The sequence below is a fragment of the Haliotis rufescens genome, unplaced genomic scaffold (genome assembly GCF_023055435.1).
Source record: "Haliotis rufescens isolate VD_foot unplaced genomic scaffold, xgHalRufe1.0.p SCAF_4, whole genome shotgun sequence".
Classification (NCBI taxonomy): domain Eukaryota; kingdom Metazoa; phylum Mollusca; class Gastropoda; order Lepetellida; family Haliotidae; genus Haliotis; species Haliotis rufescens.
The window spans coordinates 41,688,171-41,702,749 of NW_025964112.1; the positions used below are offsets into that span (position 1 = coordinate 41,688,171).

General features: G+C 37.8%; 1 protein-coding gene across 6 annotated transcripts in view; it reads right to left on the reverse strand.

Moving 5' to 3' along the window:
• Window positions 1-14,579, reverse strand: part of LOC124135960 (nebulin-like) — a 118,180-nt gene that overhangs the window by 25,640 nt on the left and 77,961 nt on the right. For 5 of the 6 annotated variants that reach the window (XR_006861286.2, XR_006861285.2, XR_006861284.2 and 2 more), the window contains 7 exons: window positions 14,403-14,507; window positions 11,667-11,771; window positions 10,907-11,011; window positions 6,333-6,437; window positions 5,634-5,738; window positions 1,841-2,635; window positions 480-547 (listed from right to left, as the gene is read on the reverse strand). Coding sequence is in view for 1 of the 6 variants with exons in the window: in XM_046501678.2 (XP_046357634.1) it covers window positions 364-547; window positions 6,333-6,437; window positions 10,907-11,011; window positions 11,667-11,771; window positions 14,403-14,507 (604 nt within the window). In the remaining 5 variants the exon portion in view is untranslated. Of the gene's footprint in view, window positions 1-363; window positions 548-1,840; window positions 2,636-5,633; window positions 5,739-6,332; window positions 6,438-10,906; window positions 11,012-11,666; window positions 11,772-14,402; window positions 14,508-14,579 lie in introns of those variants that run through there. The other variant, XM_046501678.2, reaches the window with a different exon arrangement.

A 14,579-nucleotide genomic window follows, 5' to 3' on the forward strand; every position in this document is an offset into this window, starting at 1 on the left:
AATGCTACTGGCTGAGACTTTAACTGACCTGTAGGCCAGGAGATTGACCAGATCTTCAAGAGGGGCTGTGGATGAGTTAATTGTGTTTAATGCTGCTTTAACAACATTTCAGTAATATCAAACTTCAACATAATGTTGGAGAAAAAAGTAATGTAGGTCTCAGAGATCACCCTTAATCAAACCCTCAAGCACGAGTATGGTGCAGACAAACCAAAAATTATTACCAGGGCGATTGAGGGATTCAAACCACTAAACTCATAAGCATGGGGAACAGAGAACCTACTTTTCCTAATTATCCCCCAAAATGTCAAGGAATGAAAACAGAACCTCCAACCAGTTTCAGAGTTTTCTGTTTGAGTTTACCTGCAAAGTTATCCGTCTCCTCGTTAGGTCGATTCTGTTCCATCCTTGCCTTCTCCTGGAGTGTGTTGTGGTAGGCCACATTACTCACAACCTGCATGTTTTTCTTGAGGCGCTGGGTTTCTGGGTCGTCAGCCACAGACATTTTTTTGCCTTTTTCTTTTTCAAAGTTTTCATGGTACTTAATCTGAAAAGTAGGAAACGACAAAAATGAAGGAAAAGATAAAAGGACAAGTTATCTGCTGAAACACTGAATTTGTACATTATTTGAAACGAGAAAAAAATTCAAAGTGATTTGAAAGACAAGTTTTAACAGTGAACAACATGAATTTCACAGCTTTATCATAAATATTCAAGATACTTATTGAGCAATCACAAAGGATTCTCAGTAATAATACCAAATGTTTCTGACAACTGAAGTCTGAAAAGTCTGAAAAGTACATGGTACTAGGATTCTGAAAAGGAACAGTGGTCATTATTAGGAGAAGAAAATGTCAGTCTTGAACAGGACTGAAAGAAAGAAAAACTCACGCACATTAGAAAGAAAAAGAAAATATATTAAATATGGTGTACATAAACTGTGTACACTTGTAGAAAATTGCAAGAAAGAAATCAGGTTCTCAAAATATACAATTATAGATGCATTATTTCACATGAGTTTGCCAGCAGAAGACCAAAACAATAATATCTCTAAATATTTTGTTGTTGGAAGACTCTCATCAAGTCAGCAAGATGTATGATAATCACATAAATAATAACAAAATACCACTTGTACTCAGCTAATAAACACAAATTAATATAGTGGTGGCACAGTCACATTAAAAGTGTGTCATATCTACATGTAGTATCCTAGCAACTAGACATAATGACCAATCAGAGCAAGGCTTTTAAAAGCAACATAATGCCATATGCATTTTTATACAGGATTTGCACAGCCTATGTGTTCTGATACACAAATCTGTATAGTTCAATCTTTCCACAGAATTAGAATCCCCATTTGGCATCTGTTCATTAAAGACCTAAACGCTCCTTAAAATATATTGGGGTACCTTGTAAATCAATGTGTCCTATCCACAAAGAGTTGTGTATCTCAATACTCATCACTGTACACTTAAATACCTACCACATATTGAGGGAAGGGGTGGGGCGGAGAAAATCAGAAGCAGGTTTGAAAAACAATTACTCAATTTGACACAGGACACAATAGAATGTTTACTTAATTTATGTTTTTCTTTTAAAAATATGTTTCATCACAATGCTCCGTTGAGGACATGTGCAGAAGGAAAATTCCACTGTGACATGTACTACTCAAAGAAGTTGAAACACCAGATTCATATCATGACGGATTAACTATAGTCATATGAAAACATTTGTGTTCTTTAATTTCTTTGAGTAGTACATTTAGACAATTGCTTTGGATGGGAATCTCCGCCCGAACCCCATCCCTATGATAAATATTGACGAGTCCCTCAGGACATACCGTAGCAGAGGTCAGTTGTCCATACAGGAGGCAGATAACAAGTCCAGCCAGTCATTGCTGCTCCACAGCCTCACTTGGAGGCTCTTGTGGAAGCTCTTCAGCTGGTTCTTGAGGAACCTTGGTCACAGGTTCTTCTGCAACCTTTTTAGCTGGTTCTTGAGGAACCTCGGTCACAGGTTCTTCTGCAACCTGTTTAGCTGGTTCTTGAGGAAGCTCTTCAGCTGGTTCTTGAGGAAGCTCTTCAGCTGGTTCTTGAGGAACCTTGTTCACAGGTTCTTCTGCAACCTTTTCAGCTGGTTCTTGTGCAACCTTCTTAGCTGGTTCTTGAGGAACCTCTTTAACTGGTTCTTGAGGAAGCTCTTTAACTGGTTCTTGAGGAACCTTGTTCACAGGTTCTTCTGCAACCTTTTCAGCTGGTTCTTGTGCAATCTTCTTAGCTGGTTCTTCTGCAACCTTCTTAGCTGGTTCTTCTGCAACCTTCTTAGCTGGTTCTTCTGCAACCTTCTTAGCTGGTTCTTGAGGAACCTCTTTAACTGGTTCTTGAGGAACCTCTTTAACTGGTTCTTGAGGAACCGCTTTAACTGGTTTCTGTGAAACTACTTTAGTAGGCGCTTGAGAGAGCTGTTTGGGTGGCTCCTCAGGAAGTTGTTTGGGAGATTGTTTGGGCACCTGTTTAGGAGCTCCAAGTTTGGGTTCTTGTAGTAATTGGGTTGGGGATTGAGGGGTGGGGGATTGAGGAGTGGGGGATTGAGGAGTGGGAGATTGAGGTGTGGGTTGGGAGGGTTGTGGAGCCACCTGTAAGCAAGAAGCCTACAAGTATTAAGACTTGTGTTTTCTTGTATTCCATCTCCCATCAATTATTTTCTTGACTTTAACTTTATCACATCAATTTGCTCTTCAAGGAACTCTAATCAATGACTTCGGAAAAATTGAGTTCACTTAAGATTTTCTTATTATACTATTGGTTGGTTACTGTTCATTGCTTAATGTTTTTCATTTCCTACATCTGTATCAAATATACAATAAGCAGACACATCAATATTAGTAGCAACCAATCAATATTCTGTTATTGTATTTCACAGATCTACTCAGATCTACCAAAACTACACATCATGCAACAGTGAAGAAGCGGATGTTTTTGTTAATGTTAGATACTTATTTTGAGCTAAATCCCCAGTAGGAATTGTCAACCAAATTTTGTTTCCAATGAAGAATTTTTTAGGTCCAGTAATAGTTTCTGGAAGGCTTGTGATGGTACCGGGTCACTTTATAGAGTTCGAAATTAAGCATGAAAGTCAAGGGGTCCTTGTCACAACTCTCATGTTAAAAGTTGAAGATTTAGAATCAAATACTATCGGAGCATACCTCAAGAATTCCACCGCCTTTATTTCAAACATTGTTTTACATATGTCCACTCCGACAGATCAAGTCACAATATCCCATTAAGTCTGGTTGCCAGGGATAACACACCAAGTTTGGTTTAAAACTATATTTTGGCATGTTCAAATAACAGCATTGATGGAGTATAATAACGAATCACAGGACTGTCGTCGAACTCCATCAATTTGATTCAATATATATTCTGATGCTACCCTTAATCACTCCAAAATTAATAGGACAGTATATATTCCAGAGCACTGCAATTAAAAAATGGGCGAGTGTGGTTTTACGCTGCTCTTAACAATATTCCACCCATATTACAATACAACTTACCGATCCCGCTAGTCGCCTCTTACAACAAACATTGTCGCCTTTTAAGGCAAGCATTAAGGATTTTGATGCAATGATGGGAATTTTTTTTATCTGAAACTATCTTATCAGGGATAATATATTCCTATATCGCGTAATTTCAGATGCAGCTTTTACTATGTTTCAGTGTTCAATGCAGGTTAATACAACAGAAGTGCTGACAACAGCAGGGAAACACATGAATCACAAACCAACTGACAATGCAGTAAGAAACAAATGTTAAAATTAACAAATAATCTCTATTTTAAACTTCTGGAGTGAAGTATAGTCACTGATTCAGCAACCATGGAAAAATCACCATGAAATGTAAACCTAGACTTGCATAAGTCTCTGAAGAAATATGTTTTAATTTAAATTATAATTCCTAAATAATACGAAAAAGTTGTCCCTTTAAAAGACTGGAAACATGTTTTTGTACTAGAATGGCAACCTTAGAACTGTTGACTTATCTAGACTTGTGTTTTATACATATAAGGATAGAATTACTGTCCATGCAGTTACAATTCAGTACAGCCTTAGAGCAAGGCTAATGAACACCTATCAATTTATATCACAAAATCCTTCACTTCAGAAAGAAAAGAACACACATAAGCTTTTTTTTTCTTTCAAAGTATTATAAACAAAAGAAAGCACACAAACGTATCCACAATTAATGCCATCAGTCATTTCTTTAGTGCTGGAAAACAACAAAGACTTGCTGGTAAGTGACGCCAAGAAAAAGGCATGGTGCCAAAATCACACTGCACTTTGATGACGGCCATGATACACTGACAGTCAGACATCCCCAACATACATAACAAAAAAACATTAATAACCTTTCCAAAATAAGCAGTATTTCAGGTTGGCAATATCACTATTTATTACATGGCTAACAAGGGCTCGTTTGGCCAGATCTCACTGAAAAATCTGTAAACAAATGTAACCAAAATTCTGTAAATCATTGTACAATAATTTCAGACTTAGGGATGCCATATCAGATTGTTCCAAAGATACACACAAACAACCACAAGTTAGTGAGTTATCGCCCGATGGTAGCGAAATGTTGTTTTTTATCAGGCACCCACCAACTCTACCCCTTTGACCACAAACCATCATGCCCCAGCAAAGTGTGAAGCAAATCACAAGTCTTGGTCCGATGTTTTGAAACATTCAAGGCCTCAGCAAAGTTTTCAAAATGTTTTTTTGTAGACATGGGGAGGACATTTCCAAATCTGATGTATCAGTGACAAAAATGATGTTCAATGCAATTCCCTTTTTCCATTACACCAAATGTTTCCATGTTGTTTTTTCAGGTGAATAATTGACTTGCCTTTGCATGTGTTTGTGATAGGAGTCACCAGTGAGGCAGGATACGCACACGTTTTTGCGAAAACCTGGTGTCATCACTATTTGATAGTGATTCATAAACATATGCTCGTGATAGAATTGTATAATGGAATCCACTTTTAGACATTTCTTATTAATATGGAAAGGGTTTCAGTATTTTATTTGCAAGATGATTTTGTAAGAAGATATTTGTTATGTATTGGCAGCAAGATTCTTTCAAAGATTCCTGTAGTATGGCAATACATTTTTTTACATTCAGCATCAGTATCATCTCCGTGTTCGATGCTGTGTTTATTGCTCATCGCTGCAGGGACACTGCATTCAAACAAGGTACAACACTAAGTGCTGACATCAGCAAATTAGGTTAAAAGAATGTAAAAACAAATCCTGAAAAAACAGTTTTCTGTCTCATGTTGCTGCCATGGAGTAAACAATTAACAAAACATTCACACCGCCTCCCAAATACCAATATTACCAGATCAGTTTTCAATTGCTGAATCAGTCATGAAAACGAGCTTTTCTCATTCAGTGTTTGAGAAAAGGGTTATTTACCCATGAAGTACAACCACCTCAATATACCCCACTGCAGTCAGATCCCTCCTATCAAGGCCACTCTTCACATAACAATGTTAGGGCATTGTTAATAACGCAACAACAATCAGAGAATGCAGCCCCAGCATGATGCCTGCACGATGCCAACAATGGTCGCCCATCCTACCCCCTTCAGAATCTGTTTGTTCCCCTGGTGGCGCCTCATCTCCACAGTGTCGGCCACTTGAGTGTATTTGCTCTTGGACATCTCAAAGTCTTTGTGATAGTCTACCTGATAGGACGCATACAAGACGGTAGAAATTTTGCATTGCTTGTCATCTTAAATTCCTTTAATATTTGACAATATTTTGACGATTTTCAGATATAGAAACAAATTGTTTGCATAGTACTTTATGGATTACAAGTGAAAAATCCTTATTTCATTGATACAGTTTAGGAGTAAATTGTGGAGTGAGTGAGTGAGTTTGGTTCAACACTGTTTCAACAGTATTTCAGTTATAGCATGGCATGTCAGTGTGATGTGGGAGCAAGTCTAAATGACACAGCTCAAATACGTTCAGCACTTGGGCGAGACCCACAAGCACAGGTATGGTGCTGACAAACCTAGGTTTCAGGGCAGATCAGGATTTGGGATTTGAACCCATGATCAGAATATCCTCCAAGCAACTCTTTACAGGGACCACTGTGCCACCCATGCTTCAAACTCCAGTCATGCTATTTGCATAAAAAATGGCATTTCAATATATTCTATTACTACTTACGGATTAGAACTTGTCTTATAAACTTTTAACTCCAGAAATCTGTTTACATCAGCAGAAGACAGATAAATTATATTTTTGCGTCTAATTAACAGCAGTAATTATACCTCACTAGCCAGTTTCTGATTGGTCATACTTCGTTTGAAATCGAGGGCATCAGCTGGCATGTTCACAGACATCTTGCCCTTCTCAAATTCACTGTGGTACTCCACCTATACAATAATAGCCACAAGATGCACCTGGATCATCGTCACTCCGATCGATCATCCATCCTCCAGTATCCAGGGTATTATATCTCCGCTCTATTTGGCTTACAGGTTCAGACCAATTGGCAGTCCCAGCAAATTTTATCTTCATTTAAAGTCAATTAAAGTCATTCCAAACCCAAAATGTATGGCTGCACACTCAAATGTCTGACTGTCTGTTTGTTGTTTAACGCCGCACTCAGCAATATTCCAGCTATATGACGGCGGTCTGTAAATAATTAAATCTGGACTAGACAATCCAGTGATTGACATCATGCGCATCGATCCACGCAATTGGGATCGATGACATGTATCAACCAAGTCAGCGAGTCTGACCACCTGATCCCGTTAGTGGCCTTTTACGACAAGCAAAGTCACCCCTTACAGCAAGCATGGGTTGCTGAAGACCGGGTTACACTCAAATGTCAATAATCACCCTCAGACACTCCTAGTTTGACACAAGTACAATGTCTGGATGTAGACCCAAAAATTGCACCAGATTGTGGAGCAAAGTCACCCTTTAATACCCTGGGCCGATTAGCTATGTTTTTGAGCCGATTTGCAATAACACGAGGCTAAAAATAGCCATCCAATCAAATCCCTATAAATGAGAGAAATTTTGCACTGTTAGAGAAATCCTGTGCTAATTTGTGCTAGAGATAGGAGCGATGGAAGCTGTACTGCCGCTACAGAAGCAAAGATGGAATACCCCAGATAATGGAGGATGCTTCACTTGTCTTCAGAGCACAACCATTAAGAACAGGACACATCAAGCATCTTTCCAAAATACTCTTACATCATGACAAATACTATTACATCATGATAAACATGATGTATATATGTAATCACAAAAAATCAAATATGTAAATATACTTATATCAGCATCAATTTACAGATGGAAGATTTTAACATCATGAAGAAGATTATGTTTAAGAATGAGTCATTTAACTCGTAAGTTAACCTACAAATAAGTCTATGAATTACAATGATACTCATTACATTTAAATCCGAAGTCCAGAAAACACAAGAATGCAAACTAGAACACATGCTCATATCAAGCGAAGAAAAGCGTACATCTTGGATGCGTAACTGCCACACAAAATTATTGGGGAAGAAGCCGAGCTTATGACATAAGTCTGTGTAGGCACATGTTATCTACACTGTGAACCCGTAGAGATTCCATGCTGCCATTAAGAACATCTTAACGATCACAAAGATCAGTTCTAGCATTATATAACAGAATTATTGGACAAACATACACAACTGAGAACACATGTTGAAGCATTTCAAACACTTATCCAAGATTGGCAGAATGATTTTGAAATTTTGAAATGACAATTCAATAAATAACAGCAATAACAAAATAACAAATAATAATATAGAGTAAGTCAATCTACATCAACGACAGGACACTAATCACACCAGTCACGCTTTCAGGGATGAGAATCATTTCAGCTGAGTCAGGTTTCTAGGGGGATATCCCTACACAGTAATACATCTCATACAAATTATACCGTGATCTTAAAAGGTTCACTTCCAAACAAAAAGTCACTTTGAAAGAGTGAGCGAATGAGTTAGCAGAGGCAACAGTCCGCTTTAAGAAAAGTATCATCACAATGAATTCCTTGTCACAACATTTAGGGCAATTCTCAGTATTTTCTCAAAATATCAAATCTGATCTTGACCCTGGTCCAGGACCGACTATCCATGTGTATATGAGTGTATCACAGTCACACGTCTGTATGAGTTGAGTGAGTGAGTGAGTTACATTTTTCTGCATCAGTAATGTTACAGCATGGTCTGACAAAGTCCAGCATCAATGCCTGGCATTAATTGAACAACAACATACACACAAATCCTTTACACCTGCATGAACCTATTCACATTTACTTTTTGCAGTCAAATATCTCTGCTTGGTATCTCACTGGCTAACAACTACACTTCTTCAACAATTAGCTTCAGGGCAACCTGGATCTGATTGGTTAACAAGATAATACATTTCTCCAACAACTACCTTCAGGGCAACCTGGATCTGATTGGTTAACAAGATGATATATTCTCCAACAACTACCTTCAGGGAAACCTGGATCTGATTGGTTAACAAGATGATATATTCTCCAACAACTACCTTCAGGGAAACCTGGATCGGATTGGTTAACAAGATGATATATTCTCCAACAACTACCTTCAGGGAAACCTGGATCGGAATGGTTAACAAGATGATATATTCTCCAACAACTACCTTCAGGGCAACCTGGATCTGATTGGTTAACAAGATGATATATTCTCCAACAACTACCTTCAGGGAAACCTGGATCGGATTGGTTAACAAGATGATATATTCTCCAACAACTACCTTCAGGGAAACCTGGATCGGAATGGTTAACAAGATGATATATTCTCCAACAACTACCTTCAGGGTGACCTGGATCTGATTGGTTAACAAGATGATATATTCTCCAACAACTACCTTCAGGGCAACCTGGATCTGATTGGTTAACAAGATAATACATTTATCCAACAACTACCATCAGGGCAACCTGGATCGGATTGGTTAACAAGATGATATATTCTCCAACAACTACCTTCAGGGCAACCTGGATCGGATTCGTTAACAAGATGATATATTCTCCAACAACTACCTTCAGGGTGACCTGGATCTGATTGGTTAACAAGATGTTATATTCTCCAACAACTACCTTCAGGGCAACCTGGATCTGATTGGTTAACAAGATAATACATTTATCCAACAACTACCTTCAGGGCAACCTGGATCGGATTGGTTAACAAGATGATATATTCTCCAACAACTACCTTCAGGGTGACCTGGATCTGATTGGTTAACAAGATGATATATTCTCCAACAACTACCTTCAGGGAAACCTGGATCGGATTGGTTAACAAGATAATACATTTCTCCAACAACTACCTTCAGGGAAACCTGGATCGGATTGGTTAACAAGATGATATATTCTCCAACAACTACCTTCAGGGAAACCTGGATCGGATTGGTTAACAAGATGATATATTTTCCAACAACTACCTTCAGGGTGACCTGCATCTGATTGGTTAACAAGATGATATATTCTCCAACAACTACCTTCAGGGCAACCTGGATCTGATTGGTTAACAAGATAATACATTTATCCAACAACTACCTTCAGGGCAACCTGGATCGGATTGGTTAACAAGATGATATATTCTCCAACAACTACCTTCAGGGCAACCTGGATCGGATTCGTTAACAAGATGATATATTCTCCAACAACTACCTTCAGGGTGACCTGGATCTGATTGGTTAACAAGATGTTATATTCTCCAACAACTACCTTCAGGGCAACCTGGATCTGATTGGTTAACAAGATAATACATTTATCCAACAACTACCTTCAGGGCAACCTGGATCGGATTGGTTAACAAGATGATATATTCTCCAACAACTACCTTCAGGGTGACCTGGATCTGATTGGTTAACAAGATGATATATTTATCCAACAACTACCATCAGGGCAACCTGGATCTGATTGGTTAACAAGATGATATATTCTCCAACAACTACCTTCAGGGCAACCTGGATCGGATTGGTTAACAAGATGATATATTCTCCAACAACTACCTTCAGGGTGACCTGCATCTGATTGGTTAACAAGATGATATATTCTCCAACAACTTCCTTCAGGGTGACCTTGATCTGACTGGTCAACAAGATGATATATTCTCCAACAACTACATTCAGGGCGACCTGGATCTGTCTGGTCAACAAGATGATATATTCTCCAACAACTACCTTCAGGGTGACCTGGATCTGACTGGTCAACAAGATGATATATTCTCCAACAACTACCTTCAGGGTGACCTGGATCTGATTGGTTAACAAGATGATATATTCTCCAACAATGCCATCCTGCCAGAAGAAGGTTCCAAGGGCAATCCTGGAGCCATTGGATATAACCTAATATATATCCAATCATGCACATATATTCTCATCCCTGTATTAATGTTAATGACAACTGAGCTACATAACAGATTATTAATAATGGTGTTAAGACACAGAGTATACATGTTTAGTATGTGACCTACACTACCTTAAAAAGAACTTCTATCAAATGTTAGCAAACAAAATATATGAAAGGAAGGAAAGAAACAAATAAGTAACAAAGAAATCAGATTAACTCAAAATGAACAAACAAATATGTACCTCTTCTGAAAATAAAGATAAGTATTTCAAAAGAAAGATTTGAGCAAAAGATTCAAAATAGGTTCTGAAAGTCCAAAAGAAATCAAGTTTGACACAAAAATGCAAACAAAAGATTCAGGTTTTAATTTTCAAGATATGCACACGTAACAAAACTATTTGGCAATCCAGGGTATTATGTGATGTCAGTCTGATGCGAGGGTTGGCTACATTCAATCACTTGCCGTATGTACGATCATACCGCACTCAGAATTTTCTGATTAGATTGGTGGCGCTTCATATCGGCAGAATCGGCAACTGTTGTGTATTGACTTTTCGTATGCTCAAAATCTTTGTGATATTCAACCTGTTAGATAAAATAAATAAAGGTTAACCATATTAACATAGGTGAACTAAGCATTAATAATTATTTAAGCAGGAAATAACTATGGGATAGTGGAAAGGGTTTACGAAACAAATATGGTTAAATCATTGAACAAAAGCATGGGAGAAGGATGTTAAGATATAACTACAGAACTATCACATTCTATTACCAACCATAATCAAATTCCTAAAAATGCAATATCAGTTTGAAATACATACACTATTCACAAAGACATAATCTGAAGCTAAACTCCCTCAAAATAGTGAGAATTATTCCTTGAGAAATAATATTAGAATAATTGACCAACAGGATTGACATCTGTGATGGCAATATTGCTTAACTGTGGGATAAGGGAAGTATCATTCAGTTTCCTTAAAATCTTTTGCTGTTTAATGCCACTCTTCAACAATATTCCAGCCATATGATGGCAGCATGTAAATAATGAAGTCTGGACCAGACAACCTAGAGATTGATATTATGAGCAACGATCCAAACATTGGGGTACGATGACTTGAATCATCCAGCTGAACCCGACCACTTGATCCATTTGGTCCCCTCTTACGTTGGTTCCCGGGGACCAATTCTAACTGCTAATCCCCATGGGAATGTTGTATGGAGAAGTGAGATATGGCATTACCCCACTGATGTTTTTCTGGTTGTCCTTATGGCGTTGCATCTCTAGAGGGTCGGCAACCACAGTATAGTGAGATTTCTCCTTCTCAAAGTCACTGTGGTATCGAACCTTTATAATACAAACATTCTAAAGTGAACAATCGGACCACAGAAACCACATTTATACATGGATTCTTTGTACAGATATCTAATATGAACATGAGACCGATATGATAAAACTCCATATGTATACAAGGCATACAATCACCTATCTTCATGCATTTATTGGAAACGGATTAACAGGGTTGAAAAATCTTTGAATGATAGTCTGTCTTTCACATTTTAAGATAAAGAAACAATCCTGAAATATCTATCAATGTCTGTATCATATTTCTGAAGAATGCTTAACTATTTCAGTGGTTGATTGTACAGTGATCCCTCGCTATTGTGCTCTTCGATAAAGCCCTACCTCGGTTACAACCGGCGGTAACGCATGGCTCCCAAAATTTATGTACACTTTTAATACTGAGAGTTTTACACAGACATGATTGTATTGTTGTTCGTTGTTCATTTGCACATAACGCTTCTCATTGCATAATCAACCGTTTATCGCTGAATGGAGTTCTAATAATCTGTTTGAAAACATCAGCGGCAAGTCCCGGAAATACGATTGTTCTACTAATTAACTTTTCACACTATACATCCTTTGATCTTAGAAGCGCATGCATGCAATAAAAGAGAACCACAAGCGAAGTTTATATTCTTAATTAGTGGGCAATCCAATTTGAGGTGACACTGTCAAAACACATGTAGTTGCTGTCACAATACGGCGGTCATTCCTTTTGATTCGGATCAAGTAACTGTATCAAATCAATTAATCTGTCTTGAATGTGTATCTATATTTGTATGAATGTGTATAAATGCGCGTAGTGCTGGTCAAAACTCTCGTTTTCCGTATTTTAAGCAACATGACCAATCAATGCCACTGAAACACTCTGTACTTGTGTAATGGATTGTGATTGGCTCTTCACTCATAGCGTCTGTTACTACCATTATCGATCGATATTTTCATGTAAGTAGACTACATTCACATTGAATGTGACAGTTAAGGCTTGTAAATAATAACAAACGGCGAAAACATAATGGATATATATTTTTACACTATGAACGGTAAACAACTTGTATCATTGCAATGTTCGAGACAAGGCGAAGATCGTGAGATTGGTCGAGCGCGCTCCCCCGCCTCGGCCTCGGTTAAAAGGCTCATCGTCTATAACGCCCACCAATTATTTGGACCCCATTGGAAGCATTGTAGCGAGGGACCACTGTATATTCAAATTGACTCCTGTGAATTCTATTGTCCCAGTAATAATTCCATGTGCCCATATTGCATACTGACATATGTACCTTTCATACACTATTACAATCTACACATAGACACATCTTATTAGATATTAGTAATTTGTGTCACTACTACATAAACATGCATGCTTACAATGGCTAGTAGCTGAGGAGACCTTGGTAAATGACCCTTATATAAACATTCCGCTCATATTAATAAATATTCTTTCATTTATGGCTCAAAATGTACCACCAGTATTTTGTTCGGTTACATGCTCAGAAATATTCCAGCATCATGACAGTGGACTGTAAATAATCCAGTCTGGGCAAGACAGACCAGTGACTGATATTATGAGCAACAATCCATGCCATCATCTCATAAAATCTAGAATTCTGTGCTTGTAAAAACTTAGTTGCATTAGTATAAGCTTCAATTACTGTCTCGCATATCTGTTATGAGATGAAAACATGAATAAGTTTTCAATCCCCATTTATAAGTGCTTGGCCAAGAACATAAACAGATATTTTTCATCCATGTAATTTCTGACATATTTCATCTAATTTACTCCGATCAGTCATATAATGATAAATATTGACCTTCCCTTTCAACATGAGTCACAGATTACTGAGCAATATCAGCACAAATTCCCCATGCTGAGTGACAAAAGCATTACAGATTACTTATAACAGGGACAAAATGCCCTGTTCATGCATTTTAATACAGTGAGTTTGAATGAGTTTTGTTTTACACCGCTTTTAACAATATTCCAGCAATATCATGGCGGGGGACACCAGAAATGGGCTTCACACATTGTCCCCATGTCGGGAATCGAACCCGGGTCTTCGGCGTGACGAGCGAACACTTTAACCACTAGGCTACCCGACCGCCCCCATTTTAATACAGCCATCAATTGCAGGAAGATTGTAAGAAGAATTATACCATGCAGATACTGGCTTCAGAAGCAACATCATAATGTGATACAAGCCATGCAGACTTACTGACAGTGAGTTAGTGAATGGGCCTGTATGCCATGGTCACTTGCACAACAGTCTATGATGTGAGTGAATTTTAGCATATAAATATGAAGTGCAAATAGAATCATTTTCAACTTAAAGCCAAAATATGACAACCACTGAATGTGCAAAGTAAGTTGGTGATTAGTGAAGCAGTTTTATTCACAATCACATGCCATTACTGGTTCCAGTTCTTATTCTAGTTCCTGATTATTCAAGCAAATTATTCAATGTTAAGTCTGCAAATACTCAGTCAATCGTGTTAGATTTGTATATCCCTTGAAACCAAAGGAACTGACTTGTAAAAAGAAGTTGTTCATTTGAAACAAAATAACACAACATTGTTAATCATAGTTATTACATTTATTTCACAATAATTTAACATGCTTGAAGAATATCTTTATACCAAGCTAGCATTCTTGGTGGCAGCCATGGCAGTTTTGAGGGTCAAAGGGTCAGCAATAGACTTGACCTTGCCCTTGGACTCCTGAAAGTCTTTCTTGTACTGAGTCTGGGAATTGATGATGAATAATTCATGTTCATGACTTATGTAAAACACACATTTATTACATGCAAACAGATT